This window comes from Gallus gallus, chromosome 1 (assembly GCF_016699485.2).
Source record: "Gallus gallus isolate bGalGal1 chromosome 1, bGalGal1.mat.broiler.GRCg7b, whole genome shotgun sequence".
Lineage (NCBI taxonomy): Eukaryota > Metazoa > Chordata > Aves > Galliformes > Phasianidae > Gallus > Gallus gallus.
The window spans coordinates 109,560,630-109,582,438 of NC_052532.1; the positions used below are offsets into that span (position 1 = coordinate 109,560,630).

General features: G+C 39.5%; 1 protein-coding gene across 13 annotated transcripts in view; it reads left to right on the forward strand.

The window, feature by feature from the left end:
* Positions 1 to 21,809, forward strand: part of SLC37A1 (solute carrier family 37 member 1) — a 46,114-nt gene that overhangs the window by 17,438 nt on the left and 6,867 nt on the right. For 9 of the 13 annotated variants that reach the window (XR_005841815.2, XR_001470728.4, XM_015300972.4 and 6 more), the window contains 12 exons: positions 637 to 803; positions 1,564 to 1,601; positions 6,733 to 6,771; positions 8,755 to 8,838; positions 11,880 to 12,011; positions 13,447 to 13,537; positions 14,882 to 14,944; positions 17,743 to 17,828; positions 18,558 to 18,606; positions 19,109 to 19,182; positions 19,477 to 19,555; positions 20,071 to 20,168. Coding sequence is in view for 10 of the 13 variants with exons in the window: in XM_015300972.4 (XP_015156458.2) it covers positions 637 to 803; positions 1,564 to 1,601; positions 6,733 to 6,771; positions 8,755 to 8,838; positions 11,880 to 12,011; positions 13,447 to 13,537; positions 14,882 to 14,944; positions 17,743 to 17,828; positions 18,558 to 18,606; positions 19,109 to 19,182; positions 19,477 to 19,555; positions 20,071 to 20,168 (1,000 nt within the window). In the remaining 3 variants the exon portion in view is untranslated. The remainder of the gene's footprint in view (positions 1 to 636; positions 804 to 1,563; positions 1,602 to 6,732; positions 6,772 to 8,754; positions 8,839 to 11,879; positions 12,012 to 13,446; positions 13,538 to 14,881; positions 14,945 to 17,742; positions 17,829 to 18,557; positions 18,607 to 19,108; positions 19,183 to 19,476; positions 19,556 to 20,070; positions 20,169 to 21,809) is intronic. The other 4 variants (XR_005841817.2, XM_025145571.3, XM_040652500.2 and 1 more) reach the window with 1 other exon arrangement.

Consider the following 21,809-nt stretch of genomic DNA (forward strand, 5'->3'; position numbering starts at 1 on the left):
TTGAAACACGAGCAGACTTCTTGGATCTTGCCTTCAGCCAAGGAAAAAGATTTATTTTATTTAAAATTAGGTTGCTCCAGGTAACGTCCTGCTGAAGGCAAGGCAGTTTTCCCAAGACTTATAAGGAAAAAAAACCTGCTAACTGCCAAGACTTCAGGAGAATTGTTATGATTTACATTGGTTCTGCTGGAGCTATTCTGCAGCAGCTCTAATCTAGGATTTCCGGGCTGACAAGTTTGATGCATCTGTGAGTCAAGTTTGTGCAAGGTATTTGCAGGACTTCCATTCACAGAAGCATTGGACTTAGTGTGTGTATGCTATGCAACATCTAAATACGTGTTTCTACCAAAGAAAGGAAGCACTCTATCAGGAAGCGTGCATGCCCCAGTGGCGCTGTTAAATGCAGGATGTATCATGCACAGAGAAGTTCTTGGAACACTTCTCTTAATATTTAGATGCTTTGGAACTGACAGATAAAAGGCTAGCATAAAGAAGTAGTCAGTTACAGAGCAATGACATTTCAGATATTTCACAGACACCACAGGTAAGCACTCTTTTTTTGTATACTTTTTTCAAGATTGCTTATTGTTGGAATAACAAATGTTTGTGGGACTTGTTTGTTTCTTTTTAATGCAGGAGAGGTTTGATCATGGGAATCTGGAATTCACACACCTCAGTGGGAAATATCTTGGGATCCTTAATTGCTGCTTATTGGGTATCTACATGCTGGGGTCTCTCCTTTGTGATGCCTGGTGTTATCATTGCTGTGATGGGGATTGTTTGTTTCCTCTTTCTTATTGAACGTAAGTGCTTTACTGTGATAGAACTGTGAAAGGGCTCGTTATGGGTAAAGAACACTGCTGTTTAAACTAAATGACCCGGGGCATCGTAATACCTAAGAATTATTCTTCAAGATACACTAATCCTGAACAAACTTTGTCCTAGAACTAGATGAAGAAAAAATCTGTGTATGTCTGACAAGTTTGTACACTCAGATTATCATATCTGAGAGTAACACTTCAGAATTCAGTGCACTGTTCTATCTTTACTCACCTGTCATTAAAAACTCTTCAAGTGTGAGACACATCGAAGTTGAATATCCCATCTGGCTGTAATGTGTGTTCCGTGCTACCATTCGACCTATGACATCCGTATTCTGTTCTACAAAATAAATTGCCTGATAAGAGCAAGTTCTGTGGCCTTAAATTAGAAATGAAAAAGAGGTGCTTCCATTTGTCACTTTGTAGACTTAGAGATAGTAACATGAATGCTTATTTTTCTGCATCTGTCCTGTCTGAGGACGTAAAAAGCTTTATTGACACTGGAATGTTGCAATGAACTGGGCTGCCAGATAGAGCTTTCAGTTGTCTTAGAATGGAAAGGGTACCATGAAGCATCTTTTTCTGTCTCTCTAAATGTACAACTAAATGTTTATATGAGAACTACTTTTGTGTCCTCTATACTGTTGGCTTATTGGTAGTAAATTACACTACTGATAAGTCTTTTAAGAGAGATTATTTATGCTTTCTTTCATTATTAACTATGTGTGTTATTGTATTTCAGATCCTAAAGATATAAGTTGCTCCTGCACGCCATCCAGTGTAAGTGAATGTTTTTTTGCCTTCTAATACACGTTTATGGTAGCTCTGGTAATAAAATAGTCTTCATGGTCATTTTGTGCCATGTTGTTATAACTTACCCAGATTTGAAAGAACGATTGGTCCTCTGTGCTTCAGCGGTAAACCAGAAGTTTACTGTCTACCAAAGCAGTACAAATCAGGAGGTGAACGACTTGGTTTGAACTAAGGTTTTGCAGTGGATGAACTTAGCATAGCAAACTCAGTAAAAGCTCTTCATTTTTCTTCATGTTATTTTCCTTCAATCTTCCTGAGTGTATTCAGAGTGTTTTGACCTGTGTCCTCCAGTTTCCCTACTTGCTTGGATATGAGATAGCTGCCAGCCATGGCCTATCAAGGATCTCTCTGTTAAGAACCCAGTACTGGGCACTGCAGAAAGTAAAATGCAAGCAGCCCTTTACCTGGTATGTGGTCTATGAACCGTGCATGTCTGAGCTTGAATGAAGGGTGGGATATCCCTTGGATAGAGGGAAGGGCAGCAGGAACACATGACTGGGGAGAAGAGGAACAAAAAATGTATGTGAAAATGCAGTTCATAGAATCATTAAGGTTAGAAAAAAACACTAAGATCTTGTAGCCCAACTGTCAGCCATCACCACTGTGCCCACTAAGCTGTGTCACTCAGTGCCACATCTACAGTGTTCTTGAACACCTGCAGGGATGGTGACTCACCTCTTAACTAAAAGGTTAGGAGACTAGGACAATCAGTCGGTCTGTGGCAGTGTTTTGTTGTGATACAATACAGCCTTTATTTAACTCAAGCTAACTGGCATTATTACAAACTGTATTGACATTAATGAAGAACTGTGAAATGGAGAGAAAAATAACTTGTACTTAGTGATATTGGTCACATAACAATGCTGTGTTGTGTTTTTTTTGTTTTTGGTTTTTTTTTTGCGGAGTCACAGAATGATTTAATTTGGAAAGGACCTCAGTAAGGCATCTGATCCTACTGTCTGATAGTAGTGGGACTGACTTTTACTTTGGATCAGATTGATTAAGGCCTGTCTACTGAAATTTTGAAATCTCCAAGGACAGAGATGCTATTTATACATAGGTTATTTTTTTTTAATGTTAGGTGAGTTTTAAAATTTATCAGTTATGCAATTTACTGTTGTCAAGACAGCCTACGTGTGAATGCTTAAGCTTTCTTTGTGTTGCTGAACATTGCATGTGTTCTTCCTTGTGCCATTGTGGCAGCAGAACTCTAGCTTTCAGTTGCTTCTAAAAGAAAATCCTTTTGTTTAAACATTATGTAGGTAGGTAGGTAGTAGGTTGGTAAGTAGGTAAGCTCTGGTACTGAGATGTCTGCCCAGTACACTTAATACAGAAGTTCACTTTTTATGTGCTCTGAATTAAGTAATGTAGAAATCTGTGTCAATGATAAGGAGATGTGCCTTTGAAAACTTTAGCTGCTATGTGGGAATCATAGAATGGCTTGGGTTGGAAGGGACCCCAGGGATCATCAAGTTCCAACATCCCTTCTGCATGCAGTGTTGCCATCCACGAGATCAAATATACTAGATCAGATTGCCCAGGGCCCCATCCAGCCTGGCCATAAACACCTCCAAGGATGGGGCATCCGCAACCTCTCTGGGCAACCTATTCCAGCACCTCCCCACTGTCTCAGTAAAAAAACTTCCCCGATATCTAATCTAAATCATCCTTCCTTTAGTTTAAAACCATTCCACCTTGTTCTGTCACTATCTACCTGTGTAAAAAGTTCATTTCCCTCATATTTATAAACTCTTTAAATATTGGAAGGCTGCAATAAGTTCTCCCTGCAGCCTTCTCTTCTCCAGGCTGAACAAGCCGAGTTCCTTCTGCGTGTCTTCATAGGAGAGCTGCTCCAGCCCTTATATCATCTTCATGACCCTCCTCTGGACCCTCTCCAAAAGCTCCAAATCTTTCCTGTATTGGGGGCCCCAGACTTGAATACAGTACTCCAACTGAGGCCTCATGAGGGCAGAATAGAGGGGGACAATCACCTCCCTCTCCTCACTGGCCACCCCTCTTCTGATGGAACCCAGGATACCATTGGCCTTCCAGGCTGCAAAAGCACTCTGCTGGCTTGTGTTCAGTTTTTCATATTGGGACCCCTAAGTCCTTCTCAACAGGGCTACTCTCAAGGAGTTTTTCTTCCAGTTTGTATACATATCTGAGATTACCTTGACCCAAGTGCAAAACTTTTCACTTTGCTTTGTTGAACCTCATTAGGTTCACAAGGGACCACATTTTGAGTTGAAGTTCCCTTTGCACGGCATCTTTTCCTTCTGCTGTATCAATCACACCACTCAGTTTGGTGTCATCAGTGAACTTGGATGCCCTTAATCCCATCATCAATGTCATTGACAAATATGTTAAAGAGTACCAATCCCAGGACGGACCCCTGTGGGACACCACTCATTTCCAGCCTCCACCTGGACATGGAGCCACTGGCCGCAACCTCCTGGCTGCGACTTTCCAACCAATTCCTTATCCACTGAATAGTCCACCCTTCAAATACGCATCTCTCCAATTTAGAGATAAGGATGCAGTGTGGGACCGTGTAAAAGACTTTGCAGAAGTCCAGGTTGACATGAGCTGCCTTCCCTTTGCCCACTGATGCTGCCACTCCATCATAGAAAGTGACCAGATTGGTCAGGCATGACTTTCCCTTTGTTAAGCTGTGCTCTCTGGCTCAGATCACCTGTTTGTCCCTCATGTGCCTTAACATGTCTTCCAGGAGGATTTGTTCCATGGTCTTCCCAGGCACAGAGGTGAGGCTCATCGTCGTGTAGTTCCCGAGGTCCTATTTCCTCCCTTTCTTGTAAATGGGAGTGATGTTTCCTTTTTTGCCAGTCCTTGAGGACTTCACCTGACAGCCACAACTTTTCAAATGTGGTGGAAAGTGGCTCAGCAACCACATCAGCCAACTCCCTCAGGACCCTGGGTCCCTGGGGTGCATGTCATCCTGCTCCATGGACTTGTACACATTCAGTCTCATGAGATGACTTGATTCCTTTCTTGATTTGTGTATCTGTAACCCAAGAGGAGGGAGGCAATACAGGCAGGAAGAAAAATAACAGACAAAGAAAAAGAACGAAAAGGAGAGTATTTGGAAGACCAACAATGTTACAGAATGTCGTCACTATCCTCCTGTTGTTGTTGCAGAATACGTTTGCGGGTTCATCTCTGTTTCATGTTCTGTAAGACTTTGGTATGTGTTTGTTTCTACTGTAACTAAAACTCAGAGCAGTATTTTGCTCCAGGCTGTTTCTTCTTTGACTCCCAGGGACCTATGGGAAGCCAATTCTGCTACATTTTCAAGTAGGTTTTTGGAAGAACAAGAGAGCAAAAATAGGTCTTGGGGTTTCCTGTGTGTGAGAGCAAATCAAGGCTGTTGAGGAATGTGTTAGAGGCAGGGTTCTAAGGAATCCCATATGTCTTTTCATAAAGTAGAGGATTATTATATATGAAGGCTGTCTGCACATATATGTGAACTGCACCTACTGGTTTCAGGTATCACAGACAGATAGTTCAGGGATGATTTCTGCTTTTTACTGTGTCCCCTTCCCCCAGATAATTTTAGATAGTTGGTTTTTATGTTGTAAATTCTCTTTTTCTTGAATAGTAACTGATGGTGACTTTTCTGCTGTCTGTTATTCCTTTCTCTTTACCAGTTAATGGATTTTTTCCTCATATGGAAGTTTCCTGATAAAGCATCTGATTACCTTTAATGGTCTGTGGAACGCCTATTCTTAGTTTGTTGCTATGAGATAATTTGTACTTACAACAAGCTCTGTATTTTTCATTTCATCCTTTTTCACTTACTAAAGGTAACTTCTGTCAACTATGAGAATCGTTTACATGACTTGTAGAGACTGCTAGCAGGAGGCATTTTTTCCGTGGGCTTTGTGTAGTTCAGAAGTGTTCCCATGAAAATGTCAGCTGCTTTCTGTAATACCTCGAGCATAATGTTGACAGAATTGGCTCTTAAGCTTTGTGAAAGTAAATGTTTGCTATTTGTTTCTAATACACTTTTATTGGGAAGCATGACTAAGAAATTGTATGCAATAGCCTGTTCACATGTCTCAAGGAGCTAGTAGGAGCTAAAAAAATGGCATTCAATATCTACTCATCATGATGTTTTTAGCTAGAAGCCAGTATTTTTAGAGGTTTTTTTTTTTTCCCCTTCTATTCACCACACTTTCCCCTTTCTGGGACTGTCCTTTGACCTTATCTCCAGGGCATCAGTGAGATCACTGCAGCATGTGCAGTCTCGTTCTATAGCATTGCATTTGGCATACTGTTTCCCTGGAAACCTTACTCTGCACAGCAAAAGGCGTCACTTCTTCCTTCCCTGTTCTGTGTATTCACATCTGCAAATATTCTAGGGTTTTGTGAAGTACTTCCCTGCCTTCCTCTAATGTTCCTCAGATTCTCTCTTGGGAAGCTGTATACTATTTTAATTGCTTAAATATCTCACTTCAGACCTGTGTGGTCTACAAAGTGCATTGGGTCACAGTTTCTGCTCACTATGGGGAGGGCGATTTTAAAAGTTAAGGAAATTGACAAGAACAGAAGTTTGAGAAGATCTCCTAAAAATGCAGATGTGGCAGTGATCATATCTTATTGCTGAATGGAAAAAAAAGATTGTTAAGTGAAGGAAGACGTGTAATCAGACAGATTCTGTTATCACTGAGAACAAGCTTCCAAATTTGTTAACCCACAGTTAAAATTTGCTGGCATACATAAAATGGTAGCTGTTGTTCTGTGCTCAGTCATCTCAGGTGACAACCAGAACAACTTGTGCTTTTGCAAGTAGGTAGAAATTATTATCTTTAGTTAAGAAATTAAGGAAACATGCCTATTTGTTTTGCTCATTAAGGCTGTAGCTTGTCACTTTGGACAAATATTTTGGTTGGGTGCAGACAGCTGTGCCAGTTGGTGCCAAAAGCTGAACCTCTAAATGGAAGAATGAGGCTGGTTAAGTTCACACACAACTGAAATGAATAGGGAATGTAAGATATATTCATATTAAGGTTTAAAGATTAGGTTAGTCTCTCTGTGATATCACTATCTTAGATGAATTTGGTCTACTGTTTATTTGCAGCGTGATCATGAGCCCAGTATTTCTACAGAGTTTGTAGTGGTGAGTAATCTGATTTCACTGAGTTGTCCAGAACAACAGATGGAGAGCCAAGCACAGAGCCTTGGATGTGCAGTTCTCGTTCCTTATTCAGCAGTTCCTTCGGCTGTGCTTTGTTTGCTCGTATTCACATTGACTCTGATTTATGAATCTGGAATTTGCTTCAAGACATTTGATTATGATAAAGGGCTTTTAAGTACTACAGCTGGAAACTTAATCTGCACTGTTCCAGAAGGGTATACCCATGACAAATGCAAGCAGGAAGTCCGTGCGGTTTATTATACGTTGATGTACTATTTATCATCAAAATTGAAGGAATGGTTTAATGGCATTTGTAAAATATGATTATTTAAAACTGCATTTATTGCTTCTAGTCTTCTCTCCCTGTGCTTTTTTTGTTTGTTTGTTCTCGTAAGTACACGCATTCATTGCAGCATGTTCATACAGACTTGCCTTTATTTTCTAAGAACTTTCATTAACCTGACTTTGCACTTCCAGGAAACCTGGCTCTCTTAAACTCCTGTGGCAACGTACTTGTACATTTAGAAGAAACCTGCAGTTTTTATCTTAATGAAAAGAAGGAAGATGTTCCAAGAATTAAATGTGCTGCCTCTATGTCTAGTTCCTTATCCCAAGACATTTCCTTCTTGCCACAGTAAATCGTATTTTTTCAAGTCAAATGAAACAGTCTTGCTTTTTTTTTTTTTTCTCTGCAGATAATGGATTTTTTTTTCCCCACAGATTGTTATAAATCACTTTCTGACAAGAGTTTAATTTTCTGTAAGGCAAAAACCTGTTCTTCTGCCCATGGGTGTTATTCATTTGTTCTGCAGAATGTATGGCCAAGATTGCTTGTGCCTCAGCTCTGCATTGTGCAGCACAAATTTTGATATTCATCCTCACCTCTCAGAAGTTTTTTTGCCCTCTTAGGAGGATTTGATTGATGAAAGGCAGTTTGTGTAAAGAAAACTGCATTATGTGTCCTTGTATTTTTGTTGGGCAAGAGTTACCGAGTGATTCATCTTCAATTAAAATGTTCGGTGAGGACAGTCATTCTTTTTTTTGATTTTGGTGATTTCTCATTCGTTTGTTTTGATGTGGCATTCAGAATGTGATTTGACACTTGGGAAGCAGATAGCTCATCCCTGAGGAATGTGCAGTGCCTCTTATGGTGTTAGCAATAAGTTCTCCTTCCCTGACCGCAAGCCTACTTTGAAGCTGTGTATTTATTTCACTGGGCAAACCATAATCTCCTTGGCAAATCGTTTTAGGCCAAGGATCTCAGGATGGTGTTTTCTAAGGAATGTAATTTTGGTGTGAACTGATGCAGTAATGCACAGGGCAATAAATAGATGTAAAAAGCAGTGCATTCATTCAGATCCATCTAGGGCCTAAAACACAACTCATTGCCTTGATTTCTGTATACCCCAGAGGCTCTCTGACTTTTCAGTATTCCTCCAGAGGCCCCAGGAGCACGGTCTCTAGTCCACTTCTGAGTTGGAATGGAGTGAACTTAAACGAGTGGAAGGAACTTTTAGCCTAAATGGGTAGAGAAATAAAGAAACAAAGTTTTCCTGGGAAAATAGAATTAAATAAAAGTCCATAGTTGTCACTGGGATCATTTCCGTAAGAGAAAAAAACGTGAGCAATGCCAAGGGAAGCTCAGTAGAGAAAAAAGCTGGTAAGACAGTAGAAAAATTGCGGCTGTGCTCTAAATTCAGTATAAGGCTACTTTATAAAAACAGTATGACTTAAGCCTCCAAAGACATCTTTAATTGCATTTTATGTATATTGCCATAGGTCTCTGTAAGAGCTTAAACACAAAACGCATGGAGTCATTTACTTAGGGATTCTTCATTTGGGATTATGCTATATGTATGATGTTATGATGCACATAGGCTTCATTTGGAAAGAAATGATTAGCGCTATGTAATCCTTTACAAAACAGGTAACACAAATATGCGGGGTTGTTGTTTTTTCTTTCAGAGTTCTAAAGCGTTCTTGAATGGTGCATCTCGATTCAGAGTCCAGATGCCAACCTTAAATGCCAAGGAAACTATCAAGTCTCAGGTAAAATGTAATGTGTTATTGTAAAGTAGTATAGTAGACTTCCTAAACGTCACACGGGAAATTTACAGTAGATTTATTGTTGGCAAAGGTTGGTCTTTCTTTTGTAATGCTGAAATCTACTTTTCATACACAAATGTGACTTCAGATAAGGGAACTAAGTGTTATCTCACATAGGTAGTGCAGGAGAGATTAATAAGATAGCGTGGTTACTTATTTGGTCTTAATTTGTGATCTTTGTACTGTTCAGCAAATGTAATGCACTGACAAATATTTTCAAGATAACCCATTTGAAATCCTTTAAATACTTCAGTAGATGTGTCTGTCCCTTCCCTGCAGTCTCACTTTTCTCCTTTTGTAATGTAATAAATGTATGTACTTGCAGGTGCTTGCATGGATACAGAGTTCTAAATATGAGCAGTTATTCACAGGAATAATGCTTAAAGCATGTAGCTGTAATTGCTGGTAATTATCACAGGAAACTGAACTCTGGATGTGCCAATTTATAGGAAAAAGGATTTTATCTTTTGATGAAAATGAACTGAAGAATTTCTATTTGAAATACTGTATTTGTATTCAGTACACTTCACACATCATATCCTGAGAGGATAGCCTTTTGCTTATTTTTTGTTAACACTACTTTAGGACTTATACAGGAAAACAGAAACTTCCTGGTCTCTTCAACAGTCATTATTCACAGAGCAATAATCAGCACTGATGGAAAGGTTTTGAACTCTTTAAGGAGACACTCTACCAGTATTTTGGTTGGCTCACTGTAGCTCCTACGATCAGTGCAGCTTAATCCTCCTTCAGTGGCTCAGAATAAATGTGAGTAAACTCAGTTCAGAGTACCGCTCAGCTTACTTAGCGTACCAAGTTTACTCATATTCATTTTGAGTCACCTAAGAGCAGTCTCCAGCCCGAAACCATTTGGCAGTATAACTTGACAACCAGCTGGAAGATAAGGGGAGAAGATTTAAGAATCTAAGTAGGTGTCTGTAGACAAGTCATGAAGACAGAGCTAAAATATAGTTAGCAAATTAGTACTTAAAGATTCCTTCTCTTACTCTGGTAGTACCTCTCACTGGCACCACTGTCAGCCTGTGCAAAGAGTCTGCATAGCAAGTGGGCAGAGAAGACACACTCCCTCTTGCACCGATAACAAAGCAGGAAGGCACTTAATGGCAATCCTTTCAATATCCCTTTTTTTTTCCTACCAGCTGAGTTATATGTTTGTATTATAGAGTACTGGCAGGGTGACTGGGTTTTTTGTTGTTGATTGTTTATTTGGTTTGGGTTTTTTTTTTTTTTTAGTAGAAGAAAAAATGGGGGGAAAAGTCCCATTTTTATCATTGCTGATTACAAAAGACAGTCTTGCTCTTGTCTAAGCGGAGTGAACACCTCTCTTTTTCACACCACTTGTGTTATGGTGATGCTGAGGTGGTGATCACTGTCAGCTTTTCTGTCTGTGCAGGCAGCAGTTGCTGTTGCTCCTATGAGCCGATCCTGCTCCAAGCACACTGGAGAGGCAACCTTGACTGATTTTTTTTTTTTTACTAACCTCTTCAACTACTGTAAAAAGCAAATATTCAGTAAATGCAGTGATTGTGGTGTAGGCCATGTGACCTGGGTATCTCCATGTGTTTGTTACTGCTGATGTCGGATTGGTCTCTTAAATATAGTACAAAATGAAGGGATGATGAGTCTTTCTCCAGGGATGAAGAGTACGTAATCACACTCCATGCCAAACTGACAAGGCTGAGCCATGGTATCTCTGCTAAGCACAAATTGATGTTTTTATTAATTATTCAGCTACGTGCAATGCAAACGTTCCATTTTGTTGGTAAAAGTTTCAAGTCTGAGTTACTAAATAAGTTATCTGGATTTCAGTCACTTCCACTGCTACATTTAACCCTCTGTATTTGGGTAAGTTTCATGGAATGACAGAATCGGTTGAGTTGGAAGGGGCCTTTAAAGGTCAAAAGTACTGCACATGGAATATCTCACTTTATCTTTACTAAAATACAGCCAAATGTATGTGAGGCTTAATTCTTCAGTAAGGCTTTATTCAAAAGCATAAGAATGGAAAGGAGAAAAACAGTATGTAGAATACATTTATAACTTGTGGAAGCACACAGCTTAGTAAGCTTCTCAGAGAGCAGTGAAAGTGAGGGTAGCTAAAACCTGTTCTTCTCGACAAAGAAGTACTATTAATAACTGAATCTTTTTCAGCTGTAAGATGTAAATTTGCAATTCTATTGTGAGTTCACTGTGACTGATGGATAAAAATAATAAGCTGTGCTCATGGCTAGACTGGGACAGCTTATTCGTGTTGAGTGATAACTCACTCCACTAGTATTTTCAGCAGCCAGTGGAACTATTATTAGTGTAAAATCCTTCCTAGAGGTGGAAGAGAACTCAGAATTTAGTTCCTAGGCAATACTGGTTAACGTTAGGCTTTTTAAAATGTGTGGATTGCTGGGATCAAATGAGACAGAGGTGAAAAATCATTGCTTAACATAAAGAGCTTGCTGTCCATACTTCACTTGGAAAGATGGCCTGACCTGTAATTTAATCAGTGAACAAGATGTTACAGAATCTGGAAAACAAGCTCGATATTAATACAGGAAAAAAAAAAGATAATAATTGGTTTTGTACAGAAATGTAAATTTTCAGTTGTAATTAGACCACATTTAAGTAGCGGGACAATTAAAAACTGGAAATTGTTTTGTTCCTTTAGGCCATGTTATGATATGTAAGCTTTTTGCAATTTGAAATAAGCCACTATAGAATGAAAACTTGATTCCATAAGTAAACAAGCAAATGTAAACAATCAGACTTATTTCACCCTGTTTTTCATATGCACTGTTTGGTTTCTCTATATCCTCTATATCCAAATCAAGATATTTAAGAAAGTTGTAACCATCTGTAATAAATAGATACGTTTGTTTAAGAAATTATTTTGCAATGATTTGCTAGTTTTATATCTATTTTGATACATTGTTCTCTTCTATTGTTTATGGTGCTGCTGGGGGGAATTGCAGGATCCAGAGATGCAGCATTTGCTTATTGACAGTGAAAATTCCGTGACATCACAGAACTCCAGCACTGTGGGCACTGGGGAAGGCAGACATGGCACATCAGCTATCAGCTTCCTCGGGGCTTTGCGAATACCTGTGAGTATATGTGCTGTTGTTGCCTGTTCCTGTAGGAATCAGGTTTTGTCTCCATGTTTCCATGAAGTTCTAGATGAAGTTGTAGACATAATTAACTTTGCATCGCAAGCTTTGATTGGTGACTTTGGTGTACATAGACTGAAGCACATTTTGATGCACAAGACAAACATTTAGGCTCCGGGGCCTGCTCTTTTTCCCCGCTTCATTATAGTTATTCCTGTAACAGCCTGTAACGTGAAAGTTCACTGGTGTCAATTAGAGATGTGTGTATTAGGAATGGAAGAGCGTAAGCATTTTTCAGTGTAAAATCTTTCTTCTGTTGGATTATCTTTGACACTTCTCAACATTGTTTTCTAAAGTTTTCATTTTAAAATCTCTTAAATGGTTTATATTGACAAGTTTGAGACAACCAAAGCATTCAGACCGCTGGTTAAAGGAAGGAAAGGAAATTTCTTGTAGTTCAGGAACAGTCAGTCTTGATTGTACTATCAGCTTGAAGTCTATCAGCTTCAATGCAATGCAGAAGTAAAAAAGAATTATACCTGAATTGATTTGGACCAGATGTAAAGGTAGAGAAGGAAGTCCCCGGGACCCAACCACTGTATTCCTGCATCCTCTCACTCTACCAATCTGATCCTCTGTCTCAACTGTTTTTCCCATGGCAAAGTGGAAAAAATGGGTGGAAAAATTGCTCCTAGAATTCTCTGCACCTCCACAGTATTTTTCCTGCCATACAACTGTATGTGAAGTAGAGCCAGCTGCATATATGTTGTCCTTGTAGCACACCATACTAGGAATTTAAAAGTTCCTGTCTTCAGCAAGAAGATATCAGGTTGAGGGGAAAGAAGGTAGGTCAGTTTGACACTTTAGTTACAGGTCTGTGCAGTAAGTATACCTTTCATATATCCAGCAAGAAAGGAGATTGAATAAATTAGTATTTGAAATAGGCATCTGCCATGTCTATAATGTGTTCTTGCTACTTAGTAATTTGAGCTGTGTCATACCAGTTAACTGGCTGTTTTTTTGGAGAGTGTGACAATAAGGGAGAGGTCTTAGAGCCATCTGAAAGATAGATGTAAATAACATAAAGGTATATCCATTTCTCTGAAATATGATTGTACCTTGCTATAATGCTGCTTAGAAAGTCTCTAAATTAGGAAAATAAGTGATGCAGCTGTCCAAACGGTATCAGACCCTTCCTGTTTATTTTAGTGTTCTCTCTGTTCAATTCAGTGTAATTAAGAGAATGTATATAAGCAGAATACTGTAGTCTGCTCTGATTGTAAGCTTTCTTTTGTCAAGGGAAGAATGTCTTTTGGGAATTCTTGAGAGAAAAAGTGTAAAATGCTTCTTAGAAATATTTCTATAATGGTCTTTGAAAATAGATAATAACCATTATAAAGATACTGACTTCCTGTTTCCTTTGTGTTCTTAGGGAGTCATAGAGTTTTCCCTTTGCCTTTTGTTTGCAAAGCTCGTGAGTTATACTTTTCTCTTCTGGCTTCCCCTCTATATCACAAATGTAGGTAAGTATCACAGTAAGGGGAAACAGAATTATGACTACAGAGTGTCTAGAAATATGGGCTTAATAAATAGGAGAGTAAACATTACTGCTTCTGAAATAGGCTGTCTTTGCAGCAGAGTTGTAAGGCACCAACTGACCTATTTCTCATTTTTGTGAATTCAGTATTATGAGAAGACATTTTAAAAAAGAAAGAAGATTGTCTTCAACAATTCCAACCTGCAGTGCTGTGGCTCTTGCAAACCAATTCTTTAAATGTTCTTTAAATTACCAAAGTGCCTTACTAAAATGTAAACAAACTTCTTTGTCTGTTCACTAGTGCTGTTTTTCACTGCACAGTGCAGGGGAAGGAGTTCTTCCTAGACAGAGAGTTCTTGTGAGTGATGATGTGACCTTTAAATCCTCAGCTAACAAAAATGCATTGTTGGCTGAGTGTAGCAGTTGCAGACAGCGGAGCGAGACAAGTTTAACAACCCATGAAAACACACTCAGCAGGAAATACTATAGCTAACGGCTGTTGTGTGGACTCCCAAGTAACCAGTGCTACCTTGAAAGCAGCTGGCTGGTAATAGAAGATATTTATCAACAGTCTTCCAATCTGTGCTGTAGCAGATGTATTGTTGGTGAGGTTATGGTAGCGCCGTTGACACCACTGCTTTAGCACATGCTGCTCTTTCAAGTGTACTGTAGAAGCTTTTAAAAAATATATACCAAAAGAGTTTAGAAATTTAGCTTCCTTTGAAATGCTGTATTTAACACAATGGAATTTAAGTTGCCAGACTTCCTGATCAGCTTCGGGAAATCTGACCTGCTAGTACATGTGTAACTACATTAGACTAAGTGTAAATATGTGCAAAGAGTGGTCCTCACTGTCAGTAACAGAGAGTGGACTTGAGGAAGTCATTTGTCTCTTCATAGTCTACAGAAGCTGCACAGCAAGTGCCGCACCTAGCACGTGGCCAGCCATCTAATGATGAATATTGACGTGATGGAGGCCTCCAGGATGAGGCTCTGTAAGCGATCCAAATGAATGCTAATCATGCCTTTAGAGCCAGGAGCCTCACTTAGGAGCATTCATTAGATCATAAGTCTGTGGCTGTTCACAATTGGAATATTGTTAAGCCAAACGTTAACAGTCAACAGCTCTATTGAGTAGACTTTATGACTGAAGGATTAAAATGTCCTGCCGTGGGTGTAATTGTATTCAAAAGGCTGTATCGCTGAGGAACTGGTTATGAGATAAGCATAAGACTGTACTGAGATATCTGCTTTTCATAGTCTGGAAATGAAGAAAATGGTTTTGATTCTTTTGGTTGTTGTTTTGTTTTTGTTTTATAATTGTCACCAGAACACCTTGATGCCAAAAGAGCTGGGGATCTTTCTACACTGTTTGATGTGGGTGGAATCTTTGGTAAGTCTGAACATCAGTAGTTCATCTTCAGTCAGACCAGTTTAGCAGAAACAGTGGTACATGCAGCTAACGTCTATTAGTAGTCTTCTGCCTTATATCCCTGAAGTAGAGTGGCATTAAGGTACTAAATAGAGAGAGAGAGCAGACATTGAAATCCTTGTTAAGCATCTCCAATTGAACAAATCGGGGAGCCAGTGATGTTGTCCATCATAGGCTGAGCCAAATACTATGGACTTTTTTAGCTACATTGTGCATAATAGATGTTCTGTGCCTATGAGCTGATCTGCTCCGAGCGCACAGGAGTACTGGCAACCTTGACTGAGTCTTCTTTTTTTTAACTAACCTCTTCAACTACTGTAAAAAGCAAATATTCAGTAAATGCAGTGATTGTGGTGTAGGCCATGTGACCTGGGTATCTCCATGTGTTTGTTACTGCTGATGTCGGATTGGTCTCTTAAAAATAGTACAAAATGAAGGGGTGATGCATCAGTCCTTCCCCAGAGATGAAGAGCGTGTGATCACACTCCATGACAAACTGACAAGGCTGAACCATGGTATCTCTGCTAAGCACAAATTGATGTTTTCATTAATTATTCAGCTACATGCAATGCAAACGTTCCATTTTGTTGGTAAAAGTTCCAAGTCTGAGTGATTATCCTGGATTACTATCACTGAGTTACTCATTTCAGTCACTTTCACTGCCACATTTAACACTCTATTTTAAGTAAGTTTCGTAGAATGATAGAATCATTGAATCGTTGGAAGGAGCCTTCAGAAGTTATGTAGTCCAACTCTGTGCTATGGACAGGGACACCCTCAGCTACATCAGCTTGCTCAGAGCCCCCTTGAGTGTGATCTTGAGTATTCCCAGGGATGAGGCATCCACCACCTCTCTGGGCAACCTGTGCCAGTGTTTCACCATCCTTATTGTAAAAAAAATGTTCAGAGCTACCTGTCTGTGAAATGAGCAGCGTTTTACCACCAACAGCCCTGGTTAGGTTTGCTGTGGGGTTTGTGCAAGAGACATTCCATAAGACGCTACTGAAGATACATCTTTCATTGATTTTTTTAAAAATAATAATTATTTTTAATATTAATAACTGGTTGCTTGCATTGCTACTGTTAAAGTAGTTCAAGTTCTGAAACTGTTCCAGTAATTCAGAAGATAAACAGTGCTGCTGCTGGAATAACTGATGTGCCATAAGATAGTTTTACAGTGCCAAGCTAGATTCCTCTTGATATTTCTTCTATTCTTCTGCTTCATGAGGGAGCAGAGTGTCCCATAAATCCTGCATCTTGTCTACCAACTCAGTACAAGTGTTTAGGATACTGCATGGTAGCTTCTAAGATTTTAAGTGCCCCCGTGGTTCCTTAGTGACTTCTCCTAAATAGTGTTCCTTGTTGGTGAGATCATAGTAGTGCCACTGACACCACTGTTCTTACAAATGTATTTCAGAAGCTTTTAAAAAAGTACCATATGCTCTTGATTGTGATTCTTTGTCACTTCCCTGGTCAAAATGTGTTCATTTCTTCTCTCTAATGTAGCAGAACTATCTCTGCTGTACAGTTGTGTATTTTTTGTGGACGCAACGGTGAATGGCCACATGTTTTTTTCATGATGTCTCAGATGAAGTTGGGAAATTATACTGATCATAGGGATGAGATTATTCCTTTGTAACTCGTGAGGATGCCATTGAGTGATTAAAAATTTACTCCAGCAGACCATATACTTCCCAATTAAATAAGCTCCATCTCAATTCCCAGCTGATTTATGTGAATCCTTTCTCACACAGCCTCCAGTGCCCTTATGAGTGTAAGCTTTGTATCCGTCTACTGGAAAATGATGCTTGCAGTAGGGGAAGTTTCACTGTACAAGTGTTGAGGTGTGTTGCAGTTACTGTTTCAGGCTTGTGCTAAATGTTACCTCTGCTTATTACATCCCAGGCAGCTGGAGGCAGGAGTTAGTGGTACCTTGGGAATGTGAAGGACTTCTTTCAGCTTCGTCTCATTCCACTGTGAATGCAAGGTTAACAAGATGCCCTGTGCTGTTTTAAACTTTGGCATTCACATTTAAATTCGAGTGTGATGTAGACACTTGGAAGTTGGGCAGCTGGGAAGGGAGAGGCAGGAATGTGGAGAATCCAAAAAACTTCCTTTCTTCCTGTACCAAGTTCTCTTTACATCATTTTGACAGCTCCTTCTCTCGGGCCTTCAAACTTGCATCTGCCACGTACTCCAATTAGTACTTCTGCATGTGATCATTGGGAAATACAAGAAGGGAAAACCAAAGAGCATGGAGTGACTGCTTGGAGTGAAAAACAAGTATTTCATTTGCCCTGGAATCTAAAACAGCTCATTTTCACTACTAGTGTGACATGGACAGGGCACAGTACAGCTGAGTACTGTTGCATGTGAGGAGTTCAGGGACCAGCGACTAGCTGGGGTGCAGGCAGAGTGAGAGCACATGATACCTGTTGCAAAGTCATTTTGTGTTCAAAAACAGCAGAACCATAATTTCTTAAGTTTTTCTTCGGTCTCTGTTCCACCCTCATCCCTGCCATCTTGGAAATTCAGTTGGAATAACCAATGAGTCAGTTACCTTCCAAGTCAAAACTGGATGGGTTAGAAGGATATCACCAAGTGCCAGTTGTGTCATCAGTTCTATAATCTGCGTTGCTGTGTGTAACTGCATTAAGAGTCATATATTGTTTTAATCTTAGCTGAGTTTCATTAAGTGTAATTGATGCCTTTTGAGTAAAAAGTACACAGTGTTCTTACATGCCTGTCTCTTCTTTCAGGTGGTATTTTGGCAGGCCTGATTTCAGACAGGCTAGAGAAGAGAGCATCGACCTGTGGAATGATGTTATTGCTTGCAGCACCCACAGTAAGAATTTGCCCTTCTTTTACAGCTGTGGCTGGGACTTTGACAGCACTCCTTAGGCAGTTCTGCAAGCAGCATCTTCTAAGTTGGACATAGAATTCAGACCAGGTTAAAAGTGTAAGAAGTTGAGCATGTGAGGAAGTGTAGATTTGGACCGCCTTTACTAAGCAATCATACCAGTGTAATCCGTTGCTTATTATTTCTTGTGCCCTTATATCTCGTGAAGAAAAGCAGCAATAGAAGTACTAAGCAGAGAGTGAAGTTGGACACTGAAAACCTTAGTTTAGTTTATCACTCTTTTAAAATTGATGTGTGGTTCCTAGCCAGAATTTTAGTAGCTTAAAGACTGAAGTTACTGTGCTCTAACTGAAAACTGGCAGCTGGACATGTGAAGTGCATCTTTCTGATGTGTGTTTTGATTCTTTTGTGAATTCTTCTGTGCTGCGTTGAAGCTGACAATTTGAGAGTTAAAAGTTGAGTGGTCTCATCACATAGCCCTTTCTTCTGACAAGACACATGAGGAAATAGGAGTGTAGCCCTTATCATCTCTCTCATCCATTCCATCAAGCAACCATCCTGCTATGATCTAAAAGGGTTATTTTAAACCTCAGATGCCAGAACTATCTTTCACCTGATGCCTAAGATATCTTTTAGTTAACGTGGGAGAAGTGGGGATCTTAGGATCAGTGCAGATATTGGTATTATAGCATGTGTGTTTCTTCATTTTTGCAGTTGTACATGTTCAGTACAGTCAGTAAAATGGGCCTTGAGGCTACTGTAGGTGAGTATTTCTAAATTGTTGTATGCCTCACTTCATATTAACTTTTCATTTATGATCCTTTGCTCTGCTTTGCTCTTTATTTTCCTTTTTATTTTTTTTTCCTTGAGAGGAGTAAGTATGGAATGAAACTCCTTAGACTATGCCTTGCAGGCTTTTTGTGCAATAAAGAGAAGGAATACACACTAAATAATTGATGGTATGCGTTATGTAATGGGGATTCAGTTAACAAATTGTTAGTTTGTGTCAATTAATTGTAACTAACCGTTAGATGAGCTAACAGTGACTTAGGTAATATCATTAGTCTTTGCTATGAGGTTTTATATCAGCACAGGCATTATTATATTCCCTATGACAAATATCAGAAAAGTTTAAAGACTATTTGTAGTGTTTTTGAAAGCTACTTCACTCATACAGGCTGATTATGTTCATGTCTTTCTATTTGTTGTTACAGTTAAGTCTTTCGGTCAATTCATGTTTTCTGTTTTTGTCCAACTTGCAACAGTGATGCTGCTTATCAGTGGTGCCCTGGTGAACGGCCCTTATGCACTGATTACCACTGCTGTCTCTGCTGACTTGGTGAGTTTGTCTTCCCCTCTGCTTCCACCTTAGCAGCTGGTACATATTTGTCCATGCTACCATTTAATCTTCCAGCTGAATAGGGTCTGTTGGTCATGAATGCCACCTGAGACCGTTGACCCTGGTATCTTTCATTAACAAAGATTTTGAAGGTTGCTTTCAAAGGCACTGGTTTCTTAAGGTACCAAGTGAGAGTCCAGCTTCACAATGTACCTCTAACATGGAGAGGTGTAGACTAGATACTATTGTCTGATTTCAACTCAGGATGATTCTAAGCAGTATTTGTCACTTTAGGGTACCCACAAAAGCCTGAAAGGAAATGCAAGAGCCTTGTCCACAGTGACAGCAATCATCGATGGAACAGGATCTGTAGGTAAGCAGAGCTTGGCCGTGGTAGGTTAAAACAAAAGATCTTTGAGAAACTATGCTCTCTCTGGTTCAGGTTTTGTCAAAGCTCGGTACAGTTTTGGAATTGAGAGGAAGAGCAAACTTAGTGTTTAGCATCACTGATGCTCCCACATCTGAGGGAGGGTGGAAGAGGGTGAAGTAAAAAAAGTAGATGTCATGGGGCTCTTTCTGAGATCAGTGATTACTCATGACCTCTGCGCTGCTATGTAGAAGGGAGAATTGAATGGGATTTGTCTTGATATTTGTAGCCAAAGAATGGCATTTCTCTAAGTTCTAGTCTTCCAGCTTCCCCTATGTTAGGTTCTCTATTGGCTTGCAGCTACACCAGTTACGTTTTGAGCTTTCTGGGATGTTTTAATACATAAGGTAATACTGAGTTAACTAAGCTGAGAAATTGATAATCTGACTCAGAAGATCTATCTTTCAGCAAAATAAAACATACATTGCATCATTCTGACACTATCAATACCTATATTTTAGGTGCAGCGCTGGGGCCTCTCTTGGCTGGTCTCATTTCACCATCTGGTTGGAACAACGTCTTCTACATGCTCATGGTGGCAGACGGGTGTGCCTTGCTAGTAAGTCTAAAAATACTTATTGGCTGCTGTGTATTTCCTTTATGCTAAATTGTTGATCTTAAAATGCATGTTTTCCTTTTGCAAATGCAGTGCTTTGTTGTCTAAGAAACATCCGATTGTATAGGAGATTTTCAATAAAAGAGCAAAGAGTTAGTTTTGAAATTTTCATCTAATTGTAATCAGAAGTGCAAATTAGTTCTGATGCGCTTCACTTTGTGAACAATTACACATCTGTTAATTGCTGTCTGAGCAGATTATAGCAGGCGAAATTGTAAATGAACATTCGCATTTAAAGTTGGAAGATGCCTTAGATTCCATTCACAGAAGAATTACTTCTGTTTTCTTTAAAACTGGTTTACTGAAGCAGTAACAACTGCTTGGTTATGTTGCTGTGTCACCAAAATCACCACAATCATGAAACTGTTGGAAGTTAATATATTACGTTCTCCAGATGGGCCCTAAAATTGCTGTGCTGGGTTAAACAAAAAATGACTTCCTTGGTTTTGATAGTAACCAGGAGTAGATGTTAGGCAAAAGGAGTGTGATGTGTATGGTTACTTGACACAAAATATGTCCTTTTTTATTTTTTTTTATGTTTTTCTCCTCCTCTCTTGTTTGAGATTCTGTGTGCTGGATAGGAAGATCTGATAAGTTGTCTTTTTTCCTTTACTTGCACTGCTTTGCTTTAAAGACCAAAGAAGAGACAAGGTGAGGCGAGAAGAGTCTTGCTATACCTTTGAAGTCAGCGTGCTGTAGCCACCTATAGGTTAACCTATGGGTTATGTTTCTGTGTTTGCCACAGACTTCCCTGTCAGGCATTTGTACCAACTTGGTCTGTTCTCATAGAATGCTGCTATGACTGCCACTGAGATATCTTAAAGTATTGCTTGCTTATCCTCTCCTTTTGAAGTCCAGAATGGAAGTGCTCATGAAAGGGTGGAATGACTGTGAAACACTTCAGAAATACATCTTCCTCTGTACTGGCTATGCCCAGACAAAACCCCATATCTGCGCAGTTATTTCACTGAGCTCTGCATTTCTGCAGAGAGACCGCTTGAGTGTGTCAGACACTCTTTCCTGAGACAAGAAAAGCAGGTAGCATTGTGTTGAGTTGGAATGGAAGCTTTCTTTCTAAACTGAAGTTAAGCCCAAAACATTGAACAGTTTTTTCCTACATGTAAGACGTGAGATGTCTGGAGATTAATTAAATTAGATACACTAATAGTTTAAGTAGGTTCCCTCTGTTCTTGTTATACTTGTTTTTGGTAACTCCTCTTCTGCTTCTACTGTTATTTGCTGTACAGCATATAGATGCCTTCATTCAACTTCTGTTTCTTCAAAGTTATCTGGAAAGGTGTTGGTCTCACACATGACATTCAGTTCCATCATGACTGGCCACTCATCTCTCTGAAATATTAGGTCTGACATCTTAAAACACCAGTACTTATAGTATTGAAGAAAATTCGTTTTATAACAGTGAGACTGAGGATAATGAAATCTGTAAGAGTGAGGAACCCTAGAAGTTCTCATCCTATCTTTACTGTATGTGGGAATCCTCAAATTTTGTTTGTAGAATCACCTTCCTGGAGGCTCAGTTAGTATACCTTTTAAAATGCATTTGAAAGCCCTAATGCTGTGTAT